Source organism: Bemisia tabaci, chromosome 1 (genome assembly GCF_918797505.1).
Source record: "Bemisia tabaci chromosome 1, PGI_BMITA_v3".
Lineage (NCBI taxonomy): Eukaryota > Metazoa > Arthropoda > Insecta > Hemiptera > Aleyrodidae > Bemisia > Bemisia tabaci.
In genome coordinates, this window is record NC_092793.1 from 86,250,815 (window position 1) to 86,273,375 (window position 22,561).

At 40.3% G+C, this 22,561-nt stretch overlaps 1 protein-coding gene across 1 annotated transcript in view; it reads right to left on the reverse strand.

The window, feature by feature from the left end:
* Positions 1 to 22,561, reverse strand: part of LOC109031665 (angiotensin-converting enzyme) — a 115,649-nt gene that overhangs the window by 79,992 nt on the left and 13,096 nt on the right. Inside the window, exons 3-5 of the mRNA XM_072296650.1 lie at positions 20,384 to 20,542; positions 17,266 to 17,365; positions 14,012 to 14,155 (exon numbers count right to left, since the gene is read on the reverse strand). Coding sequence (XP_072152751.1) covers positions 14,012 to 14,155; positions 17,266 to 17,365; positions 20,384 to 20,542 — 403 coding nt within the window. The remainder of the gene's footprint in view (positions 1 to 14,011; positions 14,156 to 17,265; positions 17,366 to 20,383; positions 20,543 to 22,561) is intronic.

Genomic DNA, 22,561 nt, shown 5'->3' on the forward strand with positions numbered 1-22,561 from the left:
TGACGGTTTTTATAGGGTGGGTACTGCTGGGGGGCCCCCCTCCCCTCACGAGGGGTTAGGCCGCCCCTCGTATAAAAAAGTAATGCTCTATCATTTTAGGGATAAACAATGTTACGATATTACCAACCTTCTCCGCGTTATTGGCGAGAAATCGTGGCGAAACGGTCATTTTCGCGGAAATTTGAGATATTTTGACCTTTTAAGCCCCCCCCCCCCCATTTTGGGGAACCGCGGGTAATGGCGAAAGTCACTTAAAGCTTTTCTAGACCAGAATTTTACGAGCTTTCAGAATGGTTATGTAGAGTTTTGCCCTAAAATCAAGCCTTTTCGGGTAAAAGTGAGAAAATTTGCAGAAAAGTCGGAATTCTGAGCAATTTAGGGGGGTTTAGGGGGGGGGGCTTACTCCCCCCCCCCCACCACGATAGAATTCGCGTAAACAAGAAAAATCTCATACATACCGACATAACAGAGACGGAGCGCTAAAAGCAAAAAATGAGGCTTCTTTTCAACCACCTCCACTATTGGCTAGAGGATTGGCGACGAAATCGGGACAAGTTTGAAATTCAAATGTAGGGCGGGAACTAAATAAAATTGCGGAAACAAAGTATTCTAGGTCCAATAGGTCCCGGGTTCGAATCCCGGTGGTGGCGACAAATTTTCATGGAACTGACGAGTGGATCTGCAGAAACAGATTCCTCTCGGCCTTAATCCCTGAAAATTTGAAAGCCTGGAGCATGGATGTGCCTAAATCCCATGATGTCTAAGGACAATAAATACTGTCTATCGATGGCTGTAGGTTCCAACGGAATATAAGCCACTAAACCAGCAAAAAAAAAAAAAAAAAACTTTAGGTTAGTTTTGGTCCGTCGTCGACCGATTAATTTCATTTGGGAGTAACGGTCATCTACGACTGTAACGGCCTGTTTGAACCTGCAGAACCACCATGATCAGAAGAAAAACTAACTATATCTGAGATTACTGCCTGTTACCGAGCAAAAGTAGGTGTATCATAATAGGACGCAGTCTCAACTTTCTTAATATACCTAGGTATTCGTTTTAGGCATTTAAAATACGTTTAAGAAGAAGAAAGGTGGAAAAATCAAGAGGACAAGTTCAAATCAAATTTCCGTTTGCCGCCATGGATTCCCGCGCTCATTTACACACTCACACAAGCGTCCAGTGCCAAACAAGGCTTCTTTTTCCCCCGTGCTTTTAGAGTTTGCGGTGTCTGAAAATCGCCGCCTCTAGGTATGTTATTTTTTATAAGGAAAACAAATTAACATCATTCCTTGAAGTTTTTGCAAAATTTTCTTCGCACAGAGAAGAAAAATCACCGCAATTTTAAAGAATTGCCGTCGAGTAGTTTCCCGTTTAAAAAAAAAGTATGACAGGAAGTCTTCAACGTCGCAAACCGAGTTCTGTGACTGCCGACGTGCACCGTCAGGACAAATACAGATACAATAGAAATGCTTAAAAAACAAATAGAAAATTTATCAGTAGGCGAGCAAGAATTTAGAATAGGAATTCTCATTTTCTCAAAAAACACTTTGTTTAATGGTTTCGTCAAAATGTCTGCTAGCTGATTTTTCGAGGGCAGAAATTTAACAGGAATAACAGAATTTTGAATAAGCTCTTTTATAAAAGGGTGTATGACATCAACGTGTTTTAATCTCTTTGGTTGCTCAAACTGATGGGATACTTTAATTGCTGACTGATTGTCTTCGTAAATTGGACTGCATTTTGCAATTTGGACCTATAAATTCCGGCCCGGTTTAAAAACAACGTATGTGCCATTAGTTTCCCTATGCACATAAGTGTTTTTTCAGATGAGCCAGAATTTATAGGTCCAAATTGCAAAATGCAGTCCAATTGGCACAGGTACCTACACTTGGCTCATTTGGAATTACTTCAATTTTTCGTAGTAAATTGTTGTACCGACATGCAGTTGGCAAGCTGCTCTGTTAGCTGGGGGAATTTCAGGTTTGCCTCGCAGCATCCCTGCAGAAATTCCCGTGGTCAATCAGAGGAGCGGATTTCTCGGCTGATCACAGGAGGGGGGAGCGACGTTAGGGGAGCGAGGCTATGAGGAGAGCGCTGGTGAGCGCAGGGTCGTCGCGGAGATCACTGGATTTTTATTTTTCTATCATTTTTTTTCTTTTTTTTTGGCTTTTCGCTGGATCCAAAGTTTGAGCGTGTTTTTTCTCGATGAGCTTCATCTTTTCGCGTATTTTGAAATAATAAATGCTATGTCGTCGAAATCGCGAGTTATTTTTTTATCCGCTCTTTCGCGCACCTTAACATAGGGAGCCTGTCGCTGTGCTCAACAGATTACCTACAGGACTTAGAGACGCCGTCCAAATGTCAATCTCGAATGGTTCACTTTACGACTATTAATCTTTTGAACTCATATTTTGTTACAAAAACTGTTACCAGGGTTTTTTCCCCCCAAAAAAATTCAATTTTCAACTACCTAAAGCGTAACTGCTTTACGGTCAAGACTTTGGTAGGTACTGCAAAAGCCCATAATTTGTCGAGGGTATCATGTTTACAAAAGACTATTTTTTACATAGCCCGTCAACAGTTTCTAGCAACGTGATCCAGCATAATAAACAAGCTACCTATCATCCCTTTTCACACTTTGAACAGGGCGTATAATAGTGGAAATAATCAATTACCCGACTGCATTTTTGAAATTCCTATAATATGAAAGGGACATCATTAGAAGATGGGGAATTCTACGAAGAGTGTCCAATTTCAGTCATTAACTTTTCATAAGTAAAAAGTTTGATATAAAATCTCACATACCTCACCTGAAATAATGGAAAATACGTGTTTTTATTGAAATCTGAACTAAAATTATGAACGTCGTTGTATTCAGCGCAGGGATTTAGAGCTGAGGTTTGAGGGAGCATCATAAACGGAGCCGCATCGGCACGCGAGGCGGAGGCCCGGCGCGGACTTTCATGCCGCTTCGATCAGTGCGCCGGGGGAGCGCATATGCCGTTGAGGCGGCTTCACCTGGTGAAGCCGACTCCCGGCTCCTTTTCTGATGCTGCATCAGTTTTGATGCTGAGTCCAGCATCAAAATTAGCGGCCTCAATTAGCAGACGCGTCGGACGCCAGCTCCCCGGGCCCGGCTGCCGGTCGGCTAGTTGCACGGGGCTGTGTTTTCAACCCTTCCTCGGCGTCCACTTCTTAGAACTTTCCTCCTCCCTCCCGCTGTCCTCTCACCTGTAGAACCCTTCTCCTCCGCGGTCACCTCGACGGTTCACCCTCTTCCTGGTTTCATTTCGTCACTCTCACTTTCCACAGATTCACCACCTTCCGAGTTCGTTGCGATACATCCGCTTACACATTGTGCGTCCTCTCCTAGGCTTGCGGATAAGCTGCCTACTTATTTCAGCGCTTCGCGCTTCTCGCGGCACGGCAAGCAGGCATTTGAGGCGCCTCATGAGGTTATGCTGTACAGCATCAACTCGTAGCTTCAGCATCAATGCCGTACGCCCAGGTAGCGGCCGTTCGGGCATACGGCTCCGAGCCTGATGCGCTCAACCTGCCGGCCGCCGGCTTCGGGCATTGAAGCCCGATGCTGGAGAGCCGACCGAGCCAGCCTCAAGCGCTGATGCTGAGGTTTGATGCTGGCTCATGGGCCTCAGCCTCTGAGGCCGGACCGTCGGCTTGCGGCCCGATACGGCCTTAATTTTCGGACCCGCCACCCAGCTTAATTACCGACGGGGCTGTCCCAGAAGACCGCGACCCTCGGACTCGGCGATGAATTCGCGGAACACCCCTTTGTTTACGTTTCCCATTGGCGCGGTGGCCCACGCCGGGGCGCTGGCGTCCGACGCGTCTGCTAATTGAGGCCGCTAATTTTGATGCTGGACTCAGCATCAAAACTGATGCAGCATCAGAAAAGGAGCCGGGAGTCGGCTTCACCGGCGCACTGATCGAAGCGGCATGAAAGTCCGCGCCGGGCCTCCGCCTCGCGCGCCGATGCGGCTCCGTTTATGATGCTCCCTCAAACCTCAGCTCTAAATCCCTGACGGCAAGGCAGCAAGGCACCCTCCGTTACCTTCACATGCGCTACTCCGTTTTTTTAAACTTTCTTTCGCTCTCACTAAAGTGTTACTTTCTCACATTTGAACGGATTTAAACAGAATTATCCTGAGCCCACTTCAGGTTGCTGCAAGTTTTCTCTTGGAACTAAAACTAGAATACATACATACGACGTTTTAAGTCAGGATATTACCTACTTGGTTTTGGCTGAAAAATTACCACTTAAATAAAAAGTAGGCCATCTCTGATGTGGTTCTGCTGAATACGTTTGATCATTTTATCGTTTGGTTCTTCTTCCTTCCATGCTTCTACTTAATTGAGTCTCTTTTTAATCATTAATGGTTTTTCAGTAGGTAATTAAAAATAAATAAATAAATTTCTAAAAGTTCTTCACTCTACGTCGGATTCACCTGAGTCTCTAGCGGGCCCTATAATTTTTTATTGTTACTTTCCTCCGTTCTTGTTAAAAGTTCTTAATCGTTTTTTACGCTTGTGATTTGGACTCAATTTTCCCGGGGGGGGGGGGGGGGGGGCTTTGGCTTTAAACCTTTGCATTTTTGCTAACTTTCTTCATACATTTCCCATTTCATCAGCACTTTTCAACAAATAATTCTTATTTCTAAGTTGTTAGAAAGTTGTGAAGTGATTTGAGAGAGGTGTGAGCGGTCATGCTGGTAAATAAGGTTACCTATAACCAGAAAAAAATCGGCATTTCCGTTTAAAACTTAGCTTTCCTAGGAAGAAATTAATTTTTCAAAAAATTCGCAGATGATGCATTAAAACGAAGGTCCTTTTTGGGTTCCGCTGTCAAAAATATACCGGAATTTGTGTAAGGCACGTCTGAAAATAATCCCAGTTTCTCATAAGGATGTTTTCTCGGACAAACCCGTTACTCCGTCCACATACCACAATTTTTCAGCAGCATTCATGCTTATCTTAATGCTTTCGTAGAGTTACTCTTTAACAAAAACAAACTGCATTTTGCAATTCGGAGCTATAAATTCTGGCTCATCTGAAAAAACACTTATGTGCATAGGGAAACTAATGGCACATACGTTGTTTTTAAACCGGGCTAGAATTTTTAGTTCCAAATTGCAAGATGCAGCCCATTTTTCAAGCTATGAAGTTACAATCATCGATTCCTCGTATAGTGGTGTGAAAGTTTAAGGTATGTGACCGGCAACGAGAGAGAAGCTGTAGGTCAATGACCCCATTATTAAGTTATTGAAAACAGATCATATGACTTCTAGAAGACTTCTACGAAAAGAAGGGGATAAAATGGACGTATTTCTATCAAACAGAACTGTGAGCAGGTGAAAAATATGAGGTGTGCTCTAAAAATCTGCATAAGAAACAATGTAAAAGAGGGCGTGATTACTTTTGAAGAATTGGAAAAGCGGGATATTACATTCTATCATACAGAACTATGTGCCAACTGAATGCGGGATTCATGAGCCGCGAGGATGGGACGAGAGCGTTGTGGACAGGGCTCATAAGAGTTAAAGCGCCCCGACGACGGCGTTAATTTCTTGCAAGGGCACCAAAAGTCTGCCGGTTTCTGTTGTTTATGTACTTTTAGAAAATCTTATGCTTTATTGTGACTTTTTAAATTAGTATTTTTTATTTTATCATATCATGCTTTATCTTGAGCCACGTTAGGTCATTTTTAAGTGAAGAAATTCTAGGAATGAGTCCACCCAAAGAACTCGATACTGATATCAAAAGTGCTTTCGAATGCGCGATATTTTTCCTCTGAAAAAAACTTCATCTTTAATACGTTGAATTTCTTTGTCAAATTTGATACATGACTTCTTTAGTCTCATGACAAGAGAAGTGCGATTTCAAATTTCGGAAAAAAATGACGAGTTGCTGAAATTATGGAACGAATTGATGCGATATATCGCTCGTCGCTCCGACACAAAGTATGGCTTCCTTCGAATCACCTTAAGTTTTAATGTTCTGCAAGTATCAGTGTGTCATAACATTTCATTATTTTTGTACTTATTTTCGAATTGCCGGCAAAAAAGTAAGTGTGTGAATGACCTATAAAACAACGAGTAGATACTTCCAAAGTTGCCAGGTTGTGCCACAAAATGTGAATATTTAATATGGGTTTAATTGAAGAAAAGTGCTGATTTTCAGCATTATCTGGCGACTTCAGATAACCTGTGAAAGAAGGCATACAAAATTGAAGTCTGCAGTTGCCTTTTTTTTATAGAAAATCCCACTCTTTCCTGAAACAATTTCCTGTAAAGTTCATCAGAGTTATTGTATTTCATTTGAATATTTTATTTTTCATTTCTTATTGTTGCAAATTGTGAAGAAAGGCAAAAAGTGACAACTTATGCGGAGAAGACGATCCCGGGGGGGGGGGGGGGGGGTGTTCCTAGACGGCAAATCTCCCCAGTAATAAACGGAACGACAAGACCTCTATTTTTCAAAGTCCATGCGGCCCTTGCACAACCCAACCTAATACTCTGTCTCATTGAGCGTCTCGACTTCTCAAGTTCTCGACCGGGGAAGGGGGACTTTCGATTTCAAACGAGATCGGCGAGAAAAAGAGGTGTCCTCCTGGCGAGACGATGAGACGAGGCGTGGGCCACCGCAAGTATAATTTAATAAATTATAATATATTATAATAAGTTATTAATAATATTATTCATGTTTCATTAATTTATATTATTTATTTATCTTATTTCGTTTTTAATATTTTCATTTTTAATAACTCTTTATCCGTCCATATTTTATTTTATTTTTTTCATGTGTTGTTCGTACTCCTCTCTTTCAAAAACTTGATCTACTTTATATTATTTTCGTATCCTTCTTTGTGAAACTGAATGGTGTACAAAATTGCAAGAATATCATTGCTTCTAATCATTGAACCAGATCTGGGGACGTTTATTAGTGCTAAATTAGCCTCCTCCCCGACGCGAGCGTCCGTGGCGGAGTGGCAGCGACACTCGGGGGATCACCGAAGGCCAGCAACGTCGGGCGTAGTTAGTACTTCGATAAGTGACCGCTTGGGAACTCGGGCGCAGCGCGGCTTTATTCTGGCGAACATTGCGATTGTCCGATTCTCTCGGCGGCACTTCTCTGGTGTCCGCAATGAAAATTTCGCCTAAGAACGTGTAGCGCGCCTAAATTTAAGCATTTTGGCATTTGGAACTTATTTTAGTGTGTGATATCATATTCGTAACATGTTGACAACATGGTGATAACATGTTGACATCATATATGATAACAGGTTCCATTCACCGTATTGCTACCGTGTTGGGCCAGACCAACTTGTTACCAACATGGTCATTTTTAGCAGGGATGATTTTGGCAACGTCGATAAGTTGCAAGATTCATGCAATTCAGTTGCTATAAGTTGCGACTTTTCTTCCGATTAGATCGCCGAAAATCGGCACTTATCGACCAAATGTTGACTGAGAGTTGCAGAGACTTAGTTGCGACTTTTAACCAATATTGTTTCAACTTCTTGTACCTTTAACTTTGAAAAGTGCTACTTGGGAAGTAGCATTTTCAATGAAAAAGTTGCAGAAAGTTGAAACAATGTTGGTATTAGTTGCAACAAAGTTGCAACTTTCGGTCAACTTTTGGTCGATAAGTGCCGATTTTCGGCGATCCGATCGGAAGACGAAGCTGCAACCTGCTGAGATTGCTAAATTGCTGCACCAAAGTTGTTTAAAATCTATAGATAGGCAACCAGCAATACTTTGAAGTTGAAACATGTTTCAACTTAATTGCAACTAGTTTCGACAATGATAGCTCCTTCGGGGAGGGAGTAGGAAATCTGCACATCAATCTATTAGTTGCAAGAATCAAACGATTTTGTTGCAAGTTGTTGCAACCTCTGCTACTTGGGATGCAATACAATAACAACACCCGACCTTCTCCCACACTCTTCTCCTTTCTCTTTCTTCTTTCTGTAGTGGTGGTTGATTACATGTATGATACCCTAGTAGCAGAGCTAAATTCACAGTGTATAAACGAAGTATATAACCGTTAAGTATATAAAGAGCGTATTTATATAAAGAATGTATAATCAAAGTATAACAATTATATAAAATATGTACAAAGAGCGTATTTATATAAAATATGTATGACTGAAGTATAACGATTATATAAAACATTTTTACAAATAACTTTTATATGAACTAATTATAAAGGTTATTCGCGTAATGTATAAAATTATTTGATTAATAACGGTTATACGACGGCGGTTTCCTTTGAACATCCCGTTACTTAACCGTTATATGAGTGGTATACTTTCATTAAATTTTTTCTACCACTAGGGTAGTCTCGCGTCATGTTCATGCATGCCGGCGCGGCGTTCCCTGAGATAAGCGAAACATACTTACCTCGTCCTTAAAACATCACAATGCTTTTTGGAACAAATCATCATAATGCCACTGTGATATTACACTGACGTAACTTTGATATCACTCTGACATTCTAGCCATTCAGACATCACTGTGATGCCACTGTGATGGCAGATTGTTCAGTGGACATCACATTGCTTTATGAAACACACAGTGGACGTCATTGTGACATCACAGTATGTCACAATGTCCCACTTCTACTGGGGTTTCAAAAATATCGCCCGGCTCACTGGCAAAAGTGATCTATATAGTCAAGGAGAAATACCAAAAAAAGGGGGTTAACCCGGAACAAATTGCTTAACAAACTTTTCCCATGTAAACGTCATCAGTAGGTCCTCCTGAACAACATACCAAAAGATTACCACGGTCCGCCCCCGGAACACCCCCCAAAATGTCTAAATTTCAAAATGGCGGCCATAATAAGGCCTCTGGGATTTCGCTTTTTAAAAATGCGCACATAGTGTCTTGTGAGGTATCAATCCCTATGTAATTTTGGTCGTAAAATTCAGATATGAGGTCAAAAAAGTCCCCCGGTCAAAGGGGGTGCCCCAAATCCAAGATGGCGGCCAATTTTGAAAGGCAGGAGGGTAAATTTTTGAAATGCGCATATAGGTTCATGTGAGGTATCATTCCCTATATGAAATTTTGGTCGTAGGTTTCATTTATGAAGTCATAAATGCCCTCCGGTCAAAGGGGGTGCTCCAAATTTCAAGATGGCGGCTAAATTTGAAAGGCAGGAGGGTGGATTTCTGAAATGTTCACGTGACATGGCAAGTGAGGTATCATTTCTTACGTAATTTTGGTCGCAGATTTCATTTATGAAGTCATGAGAGCCCCCCTGTCAAAGAGGGTGCCCCAAATCCACGATGGCGGCCAAATTTGGAAGCAGGAAGGTGAGCCAAAAAAACAACAATCACGTTAGAAGGCAGGTTGTCTATCAAATTCTACGTATTTTTAGTCAAGGAGTTTGAATGAAATTTGAAAAATTAATTTCACACAAAAATGAGGCGTGACATGCATGATGGTGACAATCATAGTCGAGAAATCATAAATGGTAGGTAAGGTGTCTCGCTGATTAGTGCACATTAACTCAGAATTCTAGTTCAGATGCCTTAGACACAGAGGATAAAAAATCTGAAATACCTGCTGTAAGTACCGGGATAATGAAGTAAAAGTTCAGTACGTTTTAGATGGTGGGTCTTCACTCCACCGGGGGCCATAGCAAAGAGGGCAAACCTATTTTATTAGGATTCAAAAATTCAAATCATCGCACAGTTCTACGCTAAATTCTTTTATCTAAGTAATCTGAAGCCATGGCAGTACCTATTTGACGAGTGCCGAGGGAATGGACCATTTATGAAAAACTCTACTCGCCTTAAATGAAGCCAAAAATTCAGATACGCGCCTATAGTCAATTTCTCACCAAATCCATCTTTTGTTGGTAAAAAAGAGGTAAATTTTGACAAATTCAGTCACTAAAAGTAAACTTATTCAAATCATCGGCACACGCCTCGAATCCACCGGTTGTAAGGTCGTGCATGTGAAATAAGATACAGCTTTTGATATCGTCAAAGAGGGTGGTGCACCTTCTACATATGAAAACTGACACAATTATTGTGAACGGAAACGATTCGAACCTATTGGTTTTTTTAAAAAAAAAATAGATCCGAGAACATCAATTTTTCTTTGCACTTAAGATGTGATATGTATTAATTGCGGAAAGTCCAAGACGATTGCTCACAGCATCCCTTGAATCCGTCACAGAATCGATCTAAGTTTATGTAAGCAGCTTCTGTTCCATACGTTTTGGCTTTTGCTGCGATTTAACCTCTCACATGCACAGAATCAGAAAAGCATAACTATATTCGGTACGCTTATATCGGATCGCTTATATAGGTTTTTATTCAATCCCCACCAACCGCAAACACTTTTTTAGGCGGTAACGTGATTTTAAATAATTACGAAAATTAAAAAAATGGCCAAAACGTGGCAACAATGGAGTCAAATTAAAATTTCTTTGGCATTGGTCGATAGGACGTAATTTTTTGCATCTTTTGGTATAAATACAAGCTCTGTAACTGCATTTCTGCGAAAGTTATGGGTGTTTGAAGGTTACGACTTTAAAAAATGGCAACGCTGTTTCCCTGGGGTTCCTGCAAAAACGGAGCTAGGGATAAGCCTCTCTCTACTAGTACTATCAGCTCACAAAGTTTCGTACATTCCGGGCTGGGTACATTTTTCGCCTATATGAATAACCCTCTTTCACGCGTGAAATTTCATGAAATTTATTGAAACTTTTGAGGATACATTCAAGAGGCCAAGAAACGCCTAGAAACGGTGATTCTCGATATTGAGATTTTTCAGCCCCCCCTGACCTAACCTAACCTCACCACCCACTCTTCCAGCAGCTCAGTTTTTTATCACGAAGATTTCGGTGTCATGTCAGATGTCACTTATGTAAGTCATGGGTCCTTAATTTTCGGGTCTTAATTTCGGTCCTTAATAATGCATCATTGACACTTGAGTGCCTCCGCTCCACCACAAGAACAATTTCCTCCACGCATCGGCATGAAAATACTAGTTTTTTTATGAGGGGGGGGGGGGACTTTTATTTGAGAAACGTTGGAGAAATTGATGCTAAAAATTGTAATGCTAAAAAACGGCACTTTTAGTGGTATATTTCTGAACCAACTTAATGTCCTACATATTTAACAATTATACTATAAAGATTATTCTCAGCAGTGCCAAACTGCCAACATATATATTTTAGAGTCGGAAATCTCAGTTTCAAAAATGGATTGTTTTCAATCATCTTGAATTTTATCAAGTAATTCCAAACGTAAGTAACTTTAATTTTATTTGTAAAAACATTGCTAAACAAACATTGCTAAACATTTGCTAAAAAACACGCACACACCTATATCTTTACCTGTGGGAGTGGGTCCCTTTTTTATACCAAAATGAAGCCGAGCACGGCTTTTCGGCTTTTTCGCCATTATTCACATCTCTGAAAACATAAAAGTACTAAAGTAAAACGTTTCTAAAAGGGTGTGATGTTCTTATAATCTTGTCCACGGCCACGCGATTTGCTGGGTACATGTCTGTTTACATTTGGTTTGGAGGTTAGGTTAGGGCTAACTTTCTCTAAAACCCCCCTTGTGCCCCTCCTTTGGGTGTAGCATCTCATTAGTGGGCCATATTCTGCTGCATCAGCAGGAGGATCATCTGAACCGTTTCCGAGGCTTAGTAACAATATTTCTTTGAAAAATCAACAAATTTCAATTTTTTTGAAATTTATTCGGGCCTTGTGAAATTTCATGAAATTTCACGTGAAATTTCATGAAATTTCACGTGAAATTTCATGAAATTTCAAAACGTGAAATTTCACTTTCCATCTCTGGGTGTACCTACCTGAGTATACCTACTTTTGACTACGGCATTGTAAATTGTCCTCTTGTTTTCTTTGAAAATCCGCAATTATTGCGATTTTATCGGCGATAAAATTGCCAAAATCATCAACATCCGAGCGATTATCCTCGATCTTATCGCGATATGAAATCGCGCTTTTATCGCCCAACAATGTATTGCGATATTTTCGAAATAAAAATCGCAATAAATGGCGATTTAATCTCGATTTTATCGACGAAAATGGATCGCGGTTTTACCTAACCAAAAATTGCAATGTGTAGCGATGTAATCGCCATATATCACGATTTTTAATGCGATGTATCTCGATGTGTTGCCATCGAGATAATCGCAATAACTTACCGATAAAATTGCTGTTTATCGCGATCACTGCTACTTGGGCAAAGTCAGTTTCTCGGATTTGGATGTATACTGACTTCCAAACCTCACTTTCGATAGGTACTCCTCTGCTAACTTACGCACCATATACCGTCATCCTGATCTTGTGCAATCACCACCTACCTGATCATCAGCAAAGCTTAGAGTAAAGAGAGTTTCAAAATCACCCAAGGAGACACCAATCCGAGAACATTTCGTTTTCCATTCTTTGATCACAAACCTACTCAAGATATATTTTAAGTAATGTTGACGACAAACAACCCCCCTGTTTTAATGCTTTTGTTACCTAGGTACATAAAACCCCCCAGACAATTCTCCATGACCTTTAATTTCAGTAAAATTCCTGTTAATAAATGATGTGGTTAAGTTTGTTAATCGTCTTTCCGTGGTTTTACATCAGAGTTGTGTCGTAAAATCTGAATGATGTTGCACATAATAGGTAGGTATGAAGACATACCTACCTAAAACCATGAGGCGATCTCGCGGCATCTACCTGCCGTCGCTGCTGAACAACTTTCAGGACGAAACAAGGAAACCCCAAAATAAATAGTAATTGTCTTGTTTATACGTCAAAATGATGATGTTTTGTCGTGCAAGTTGTTTAGCAGCGACGACAGATGACGCAAGGATCGCACTCTTGTGTCAGGTCTCGCGCCTTGACCATAATGCCGTCTCGGATTTTGTGGGATTTGGACTTACCACTGAAGAGTGAGATCTACTGATGAGATCTGAAACGACCTTAAACGTCATATGGATCCCTTCGAGTGACCTCAACTTAGTTTTCTAGTCCACCTGCCTGAGCTAAACCCTCTTTTCCCTGAGTCTTGCACTGGTACTCATTGGAGCTCAAATTTTTTACCGGCCTTCATCTTTTTTACCTTGCTTTCTCCGCAGAATAGTGTGGATACAGCACTTTTCTACCACCTTGTTTTTCATTGGTCGGGTTTTCTTATTTACAATTAGCTTAATTTTTAATCGTATGTAAAAGTAGGTAACTTTAAATTAGTTCCACTTCAGACTATGAGATTACTTGAGGCCATACCGCGGTGGTTTCTCCGTGCGTGTTCGGGTATTCTTGAGCGAGGGGTTTCCGAATGATTGGGCACGGGATTTATATTTTTCTACCTGATATATTCTGGTGCATGTAGGTATTATTATATCTTAGGACCTAATCAATACCCCTGAAAACATTTTTCCTATCATTATAATTACCTACCCTCTTTTTATGAATGATCTTAAACATTATTGTAGCATTGAACGTCGTAATCATGTTACGTATAGCTTGATTGCGAGAACAATATTTCCTGCAACATTGCTCCCAGCTTTATAGAGGTTGGATAGTTAAATAAATTACAGATCAATGAAGTTGTTCTCTATATTTAAATTATCCGAATCATGAGTGGCTCTAAGGAGTGCCCCCCCCCCCCCCCCCCCCGATATGCGTTTTCCCTGCTCTCAAGGAACATGAAATTTTCAAGTAAAATTCTCAAGAAGTATGAAAGATTTTGCTAAATAAGTTTGTGACACAGGTATGCTTCATCTTTGAAATTCAAATTCAATCAATTTTGCGGTGGGAACACGAGAATATAGCTCAAAATATAATTGCACTGGAGATCCTCTGGATTTTGAGCTTGAAGGGTTCCACAAAGACAAAAGATGTGCCTTTAAGGACCTCCCAGGCTCCCTTTATTTGATGTTTACCCCACCCCTAGCAGAAAGTTTGTAGTTCCGAATTGATGATTCGATTAAACGTTACGGATACTCACCACTCAGCTTTGCTGCCGCGTTTGCGAGCTCCACATATTGTTCATAATTGGCTTTTACCGCCGGTCCAATGGCATCATGCCACGCTTGCCAGACGTAAAGTTGCTCTTCATAATTGCGTGATGAAGCCATTATTCGACTTAAATCTGCGATTTACAAAGGAATTATATTAATGAAACTTTTTTCAGGAAAACTGTATGAATGGAAAAAAATGAATCGCTGATATAGAAATTAAATTGTTAAAAAATATGTCCAACACGTTTCAAATTTACATTTTACAATAGTGGAAAGCTAATTCGTATTTTTAATGGTAAAATCTATACATTGAAACGTGTCGTACCTTTACGTACACAATTTTTAAGTAAGCAATTTAATTTTCTTTCATCGAGAATTTTGGTTAAGTACCTATTCTTTTTAGGTAACATGTTTCGAATAATTTATGGCAACACATGATAATAAAGATATAGGGCGGAAAGATGAGAGATTATTTGCCGGTTTTCCAGTCTTGTGAACCGACTACCTCAGCCCTCTTCCACTCCGGGGGAAAGTGGCGGAATATGAGGATGGCGTTATAAATATCAGTTCCCTGTTTTGTAGCTTTATCCGGTAATTGTTTTAAAATTTCAGAGGTTATTCCGTTTATGCCCGGGGCTTTTTTATTTTTGATTTCGTATTGAATTAAATATACTCGATCTCTGACTTCCTAATTGGGCCCATTGGAATTGGAGCCTCACACTCGACCTTAGTCATCTCCTTTTCTGGTTCAACTCGGTCTTCAGGGTCTGAAGGTCCAGGATTCGGTCTGAACACCTCGGCGAGATACTTGCTGAAGGCTTCGGCTTTTTGAATTGGGCTAATAGTCCAGGTCTTTCTCCCAGTCTAATGGGAGGTGCTGGATTTCAGCTGTTTTAAGAAATCTGATTATTGCCATACCTAATGAGTAATCGGTACTTCTACTTGGCGATAAACTTGTAATAAACGCACTAAGGCTCTCTTGCTCTAGGTCAGCTAAGGCTGCCCAAAGTTATCTACTGTCCCCCTGCTAAAAATGAACATGTTGGTAACAAGATGGTCTGGCCCAACATGGTAGCAACATGGTGAATGGAACCTGTTATCATAAATGAGATCAACATTTTATCACCATAATATCAACATGTTATCACCATGATATCAACATGATTTCACACACTGAAAAACAAATTTTCATAATGCCAGAATGCTTAAATTAAGGCGCGCTGCACGTTCTTAGGCTTAAATTTCATCGCAGTCACCAGAGAAGTAACGCCGAGAGAACCTGACACTCAATATGTTCGCCAGAATTAGGCCGCGCTGCGCCCGAGTCCCCAAGCGGTCACCCATCGAAGTACCAACGACGCCCGCGACGTTGCTGAACTTTGATGGTCGCCCGAGTGTCGCTGCCACTTCACCACGGATGCTCGCGTGGGGACGGTGCCTAATTTAGCACTAATAAACGTCCCCGGATCTGGTTCAATGTTTAGAAGCAATGATATTCTTGCAATTTTGTACATCATTCAGTTATTCACAATGAAGGAGAGATCGGGTCCGTAATGATAGAGTGCGTCAGATAATGGAAGTCGAAAATGACATCGTGTTCGACGTCATGACCAAACAACTTGTTTGGTATGGTCATGTCAATAGGATGACGGAAGAGAGGCTGCCAAAAAAGATGCTTGATTGGGTTCCTCCTGGGAGGAGGCGTAGGGGACGCCCAGTGAGAGGTTGGCGACAGGGGGTGTTAAGTGAGATGAGGGAGTGTCAACTCCCTGATAACCTGTGGGAAGACCGAGCTTTGTGGCGATTAGGTGTCGCAAAGCGCCAAAGAGCGCTATAACAGCGACTCGTATGTATGTAAAATTTGTGTTCCTTCCTCAGGGGGGGGGGGGGGGGGGGGGCAACTTTTTTTTCCAAATGGTAACCCCAATCTTGTGATACATCATTAGACAGAACTTTTTTTTTTTTTAATGAGTCTATTTATTGTAACCTTCCTAGGAGGAAATATACATATACAATTATCTTAATGTATGTGAAAAAAGGGTACATAAAAGTTATAACTTGATAATTACTTATTTCTATAATGGTCGACAGAACATTAAAAACTAAGACTTTTGGTGCAAACCGCAGATCAATATCTTAGTTTTTGACCCAGTTATGATAGGTTAAAGGTCAAATTTGACCTATTTTCAAAAAATCATAACTCCGGTTCAAATTATCGTAAAGAAAAAAATAAAACGGGAAAATGTACCAAATTGTGTTCGCTTCTAAGTAAAAGTTGCAGAAATCACTTCGAACTAATTTTAAGGGTGTTTTTGGAACTCCAAATACGTCAGTTTAAAGGTCATACGATTTTCCCGCGATTCCAGCCAATTCCTCTTATCTTTGCCTCGACATTATCTTGGTAAGTTCAAAATTAGTTCAACATTGCGTTTTCAAGTCCCCAAATTTCGGGCAAAGTTTTAAAAAAAGGAAATTTACACGGTTGAATTGAATCACCTAAAATTTCGTTTTTTGAATTTTTCCCAAAATTTGGGGACTTGAAAACGCAATGTTGAACTAATTTTGAACTTACCAAGGTAATGTTGAGGCAAAGTTAAGAGGAATTGGCTCAAATCGCGGGAACCCGTATGGCCTTTAAACTGACGTATTTTGGGGTCCAAAACCACCCTTAAAATTAGTTCGAAGTGATTTCTACAACTTTCACTTAGAAGCGAACACAATTTGGTAAATTTTCCTGTTTTATTTTTTTCTTTACGATAATTTGAACCGGAGTTATGATTTTTTGAAAATAGGTCGAATTTGACCTTTGACTCTTCATAACTCGGTCAAAAATTCAGAAATTGATCTGCGATTTGCGCCAAAATTCTTAGTTTCTTATTTTCTTTCTAATGATGTATCACAAGATAGGAGTTACTATTAGAAAAAAAAGTTGGCGCCCCCCCCCCCGCCCCCCTCCCCCCCCGAGAAAGGAACAAAAATTTAGACCCCTCTAAAAGATGGTCCCCTTTAAGATAGAAACATTCTCAAAGTTTCGTTTTTCTATCTCTAACCGTTCAAAAGTTATGAGGGGGGGGGGGGGGGGTACGGACTTTTGGGACACCCTGTAGTGTAGCGTTCATGCACCTGCTTATGAATGCAAGTGTAAAAAAAATAAGTTCATCACATTATTCGTCGATTCGCTATTATTACAAGATAATATTAATTATTTTTTTCAGGTGTTATATTAAATTTCACCGCTTACCTGGTTCATTCAGATCGCATTCACTTTCTGTTTTTTTCTTAAATGGACAAACGTTTAATTTTGTATAAGATTCCTTCATATCTTGAATAGTTTCCTGAATCTGTTGGAAAGATGAAAATGCTTTAAAAATTTTACTTAAAAACTGTGTTCAGAACCTGGAACAAAATAGCTATCATTCTTTTACATTTTCTCAAGGAAATAAACAAAGACATGGGCGGAACTAGAAATTTCTGTTGAGAAATTTCTGTTGAGGGTTCAGAGGAACACCTCATTTAGGTGGACTAGGGTGCAAAAAAAAGCATCAAAGGAGGTTGTTGGGGACTTCACGGCTCGCTTCTCAGGGCCGAAGAGAGGAAGTATGCAGGGCGTATGGCGCACACGGGCGCTGGCCCTTCCCAAGTAGCAGTGATCGCGATAAATTGCGATTTAATCGGAGAATGTATCGCGATTTTATCGACGTCGATTTATTGCAATATTATCGGATAAAAAATCGCGATAAATTGCGATTTCATCGCATTAAATTGCAATAAAATCGCGATTTTATAGACGAATTATGATTAAAAAATAAATTATATTTATAAAAATAAATATATTACATATACTTATATTGATGGCATAATACACAGCCGCTTTAATTCAGAGAAAAAGGTGTGCGAAAAAAGGGCCAAAAATGCCTCAAGGCATTCTCGAATTTTGAACACTTATTGGGGTGATACAGTATCTTTCGAGTCGTCCAAAACCGGTCGCCGTTTTGCTTAGAAGCGCCGGGTTGCGACGTTGCCATTTTTTAAAGTGGAAACCTTTAAAAATTCATATCTCCGCTGCACTTCAACCGATTTCAATTAACTTTTTTTTAAAAATGTTCCTCTTAAATAGAGCTTTCTAATGGTGTATAGTTTTCTGGGTTTACTTGACTTTAAGGGGCACTTGCGCGGTTTTAGCAGTTTTTGACAGACACCAAAATTTTGTTTTTATTGTACCACGGTCGTGGAATCGACGGAATCTGAACAAAAACCAGTCTAAGTGAGAGCTCAAGTTCTCACCTTTCTAACGAGCACAAGATCATCCCGGGGAAACGTTTGGTTTCCGAGATATGATCGCTCAAAGTTGATCACATGCGCTTTTGCGCAATGTGAATGCGTCTTATCGGTGAATCATTCGCCAACCAGGGGTCCCTTACGTTCAATTTACGTTGAAATAATAACACAGAGCAGTAAGGTGTCCAGCACGAGCCGTTTTTTCACCTTCGGCTGCCGATGTGCGACGTTTCCATTTTTTGAAGTGAAAACTCTTAAAAATGCATAAATCCGCTGCATTTCAACCGATTTCAATGAACTTTTTTTTAAAATGTTCCTCTTAAATAGAGTTTTCTAATGGTATTTAGGTCTCTGGATTTTATTGACTTTAGGGCGGCACTTAGGTCGATTATATGGTTCTTTGCAGTGATTTTTCATTAAAAAAATAGTGTTGCTATTTTTTTTCTTCTTCTTTCTTTTTTTTCTTTTTTGGAGGGGGGTCTGTATTTCCCCCGATTTTTTTTAACATTAAAACTTGATCGGTAGATCACCATCACTTAAAGTATAATGCAAAAATCTTGGTAAAATAGCAACACCTCTTTCTCTTGTACAATGAGAGCGTCGCTTTCAATATTTGTACACGTAAGAATAGTGATCAAAAGAATTCCTTTTTTAAAGGTTCTTTGTTTTGAATTCTGCCATTTCAAACCCTCCCACAACCCCCGGAAAAAAGAAAGGGAAAAAATATAGCAACACTTTTTTTTATTGAAAAATCACTGCAAAGAACCATATAAACGACCTAAGTGCCGCCCTAAAGTCAATAAAATCCAGAGACCTAAATACCATTAGAAAACTCTATTTAAGAGGAACATTTTAAAAAAAAGTTCATTGAAATCGGTTGAAATGCAGCGGATTTATGCATTTTTAAGAGTTTTCACTTCAAAAAATGGAAACGTCGCACATCGGCAGCCGAAGGTGAAAAAACGGCTCGTGCTGGACACCTTACTGCTCTGTGTTATTATTTCAACGTAAATTGAACGTAAGGGACCCCTGGTTGGCGAATGATTCACCGATAAGACGCATTCACATTGCGCAAAAGCGCATGTGATCAACTTTGAGCGGTCATATCTCGGAAACCAAACGTTTCCCCGGGATGATCTTGTGCTCGTTAGAAAGGTGAGAACTTGAGCTCTCACTTAGACTGGTTTTTGTTCAGATTCCGTCGATTCCACGACCGTGGTACAATAAAAACAAAATTTTGGTGTCTGTCAAAAACTGCTAAAACCGCGCAAGTGCCCCTTAAAGTCAAGTAAACCCAGAAAACTATACACCATTAGAAAGCTCTATTTAAGAGGAACATTTTTAAAAAAAAGTTAATTGAAATCGGTTGAAGTGCAGCGGAGATATGAATTTTTAAAGGTTTCCACTTTAAAAAATGGCAACGTCGCAACCCGGCGCTTCTAAGCAAAACGGCGACCGGTTTTGGACGACTCGAAAGATACTGTATCACCCCAATAAGTGTTCAAAATTCGAGAATGCCTTGAGGCATTTTTGGCCCTTTTTTCACACACCTCTTTCTTACATCGCCTAAGCAACGGTTCCCTACTTACCATCATCTTCATTAATTTACGTCAGGTCTAAACTCCCCAGGATGCATAGTTTTCCCCAGGGGTCGGTTGCCCCATGAGTTTTCCTGGCTGCTTGGTGGTGACCACTGACTTCCCGATGGGTCATCATGCCCTCCTCATGGGCCTCTGAGCCCCCCCCCCCCCCCCACGCGGGTCTCCATTCCTTACCCATGAGTCCCAAGCCCTTCCCACGGGACCCCATGGGTTCCGATGGAATTCCCATGGGTTACCACGGATTTCCCATGGGTACCTATAGGACCTTTTTGACAGGGACGGACTAACGTGTGACTCCAGCCATTTCCCCCACTTTTTCCCTGAAAATTGAATCGTATTCTACCTAAATTTCCCGAAGAAAGCTCCGGAATAAAAGTAGCACTGAAAATTAGTGTGAGAGATAAATGAGTGTGAGTAACTGCAATCGCGATTGTGAGTAACCGTACTGGAGATGCCAATTTTCTGTTCACCTTCTCTTACCTGGTTCAATTTTGCCTCTGAAATTGCAGCTCGCCCCTTGAAGGCAAGGATCCTCATTTGTCTTCTTATCAATGGATCTGAGATTTGCGACCACGCAAAACTTATGACTCTCCTCCAAGAGTGTCTTTCAAACTTGCTTTGAACCATCTGCGCCTCCATCTGCAAGTAAGCAGCATCAAAACTTTTAGCCCATGGTCTACAATTTTTTAGCTCGTTGTACACTTACAACCCCTGCACTTTTTGGTCGGAATATGCCAATTGCAGAACTTATCTAGGATTATGGTGCCATCGGAAGTGAATTTGTAGGCAAATTTTCATGAGTGGATTCAGGCAAAGTTTTTAACTTACTGCCAACCTCTGTTACAACAATACGGAATTCCTTCCGAGCGACTCGACGGCGCGTTTAGGTACAACATTTGGTCCTCATGCTGGCAGCAATGACGACCACATCCAAAATTCTCAAGCCAACCTCCCAAGGTGGGTTGAAAAGTGGATAGATGCAAACGATGGACAAAATTCATCAAGCAACTGAGTTTAGTTAGAGATTTCAGTAGAGCGTTTTTCTCATTTGATTTGCAACCCTGCCGATCTGGTAAGAAAACTCGACCAAATACACTCGCCAAAATTTGCCTTTGGACTAGCAACAACCTGTTCTCTGGTAAAAGGATCAGCATAATCTGTTCAATCAGTAAGATAAAATGCAAATAATCAGTATGATATCATGCCAGCTAAAAATGACATCAGTATGATGTCATCCCGGCTTAAAATAATATCAGTATGATATCAAAATGATACCAGCATTCACTATGACACCAGTAGGTATGATATTCTGGTAAGTCCGTATTGATATCATGCTGATTCTTTTCCGTAGGAGAATCTGCCAATGTACATAATGATATTATGCAGATCAACTTTACTAGGGAGTAGATCAGTAACTCAGGGTTAAAATATGCTAGCCTGAAATTCTCATATTGCTCCGTAAAAAGGTACACTGAAAAAAAAGTGGAAGTGGGATTGACCATAATGGTATAGTAAAAAAAAATATGGTGATAAAAAGCCAAATAATGGTCGATTTAAGCATCTAGATGAAAGTGAGAATCATACTCGATATAAAAATTACCATACCCGGATTGTAAATATCAGTTAGGTGTGTCTGTCCATCGTTTAGGTATTTCTCACCATCAGCTGGGTATTTTTTACCATACGATGAGTTAAAAGTATGGAATAACATGGTAACACTTGCGTTTGATATCTGTAGGCATCTGTATGCGACTGGTCATGGTGTTGGTAGGTTAAATTTACCATACTGGTATAGTCAGCGTGGTGAGAGCTCCCGCTTGACTGCGCTGCGCGCTGCGGTCTGTGGTCCGCCATTTTTCGTTTGTCTGTTTGTCAGTTATAAATTTATCACGTTGAGGGTCGGAGTCCGTGGCTGTGTTTTATTGATCCATATTAATCCATGTGAATCCACGCGTAATTTGCCCAAATTTGTGTTCGAATTGTCCCTAAAGCTACCGTCTTCTCTTCGAATCTATCTATATTGATCTGCCACATACATTTTCTGAGATTTTTTCGTTATTCGTATCGACCAATTTCTGGAGGTTAGGAGTTGCTACAATGAATCTGGCTTGCAAAGTGAAGGAATCCTGAAAATTTGAAAACCTTCGCAAAGTTGTTCTGCAATCCAGTGAATATCGGTTCTGTGTAAAGTCATTTCGAAAACATAAAAGTGCGGAAGTAATTTGAAAATAATCGACTAGAAGTGATTTTTGAATACTTCGTTCGTAGGTATATCTATATTCTTGTTAAAATTTTCGAAGCTCAACATACTCAGATGAAGAGACAAATGTGCGTGGGATTGATGTTTAACTGTAACTTTAAGCAAAATTTGGCAGCTTCTGCCCCACCGTGAACCGTGCGATTGGATTTTCATGTAGTGTCTTTTTGTGGGTATATTTTGAACTATCTATTTATTATATGCAATTAAATTTTCCGTGGATCTGATTTAGTCTGTAAATGATACCTTAACGCGAATAACAAGTATGGTTTTGGTATCATTTACTTGAAATCAGTGAAGCAATTATCTGCTATTTCTCGTTGAAACTGTCTTTAACTGCCATTGATTGTGTATGTAACGGAATTTCTAAAAGTAAGATGTAAGTAAAATATCCACGACTT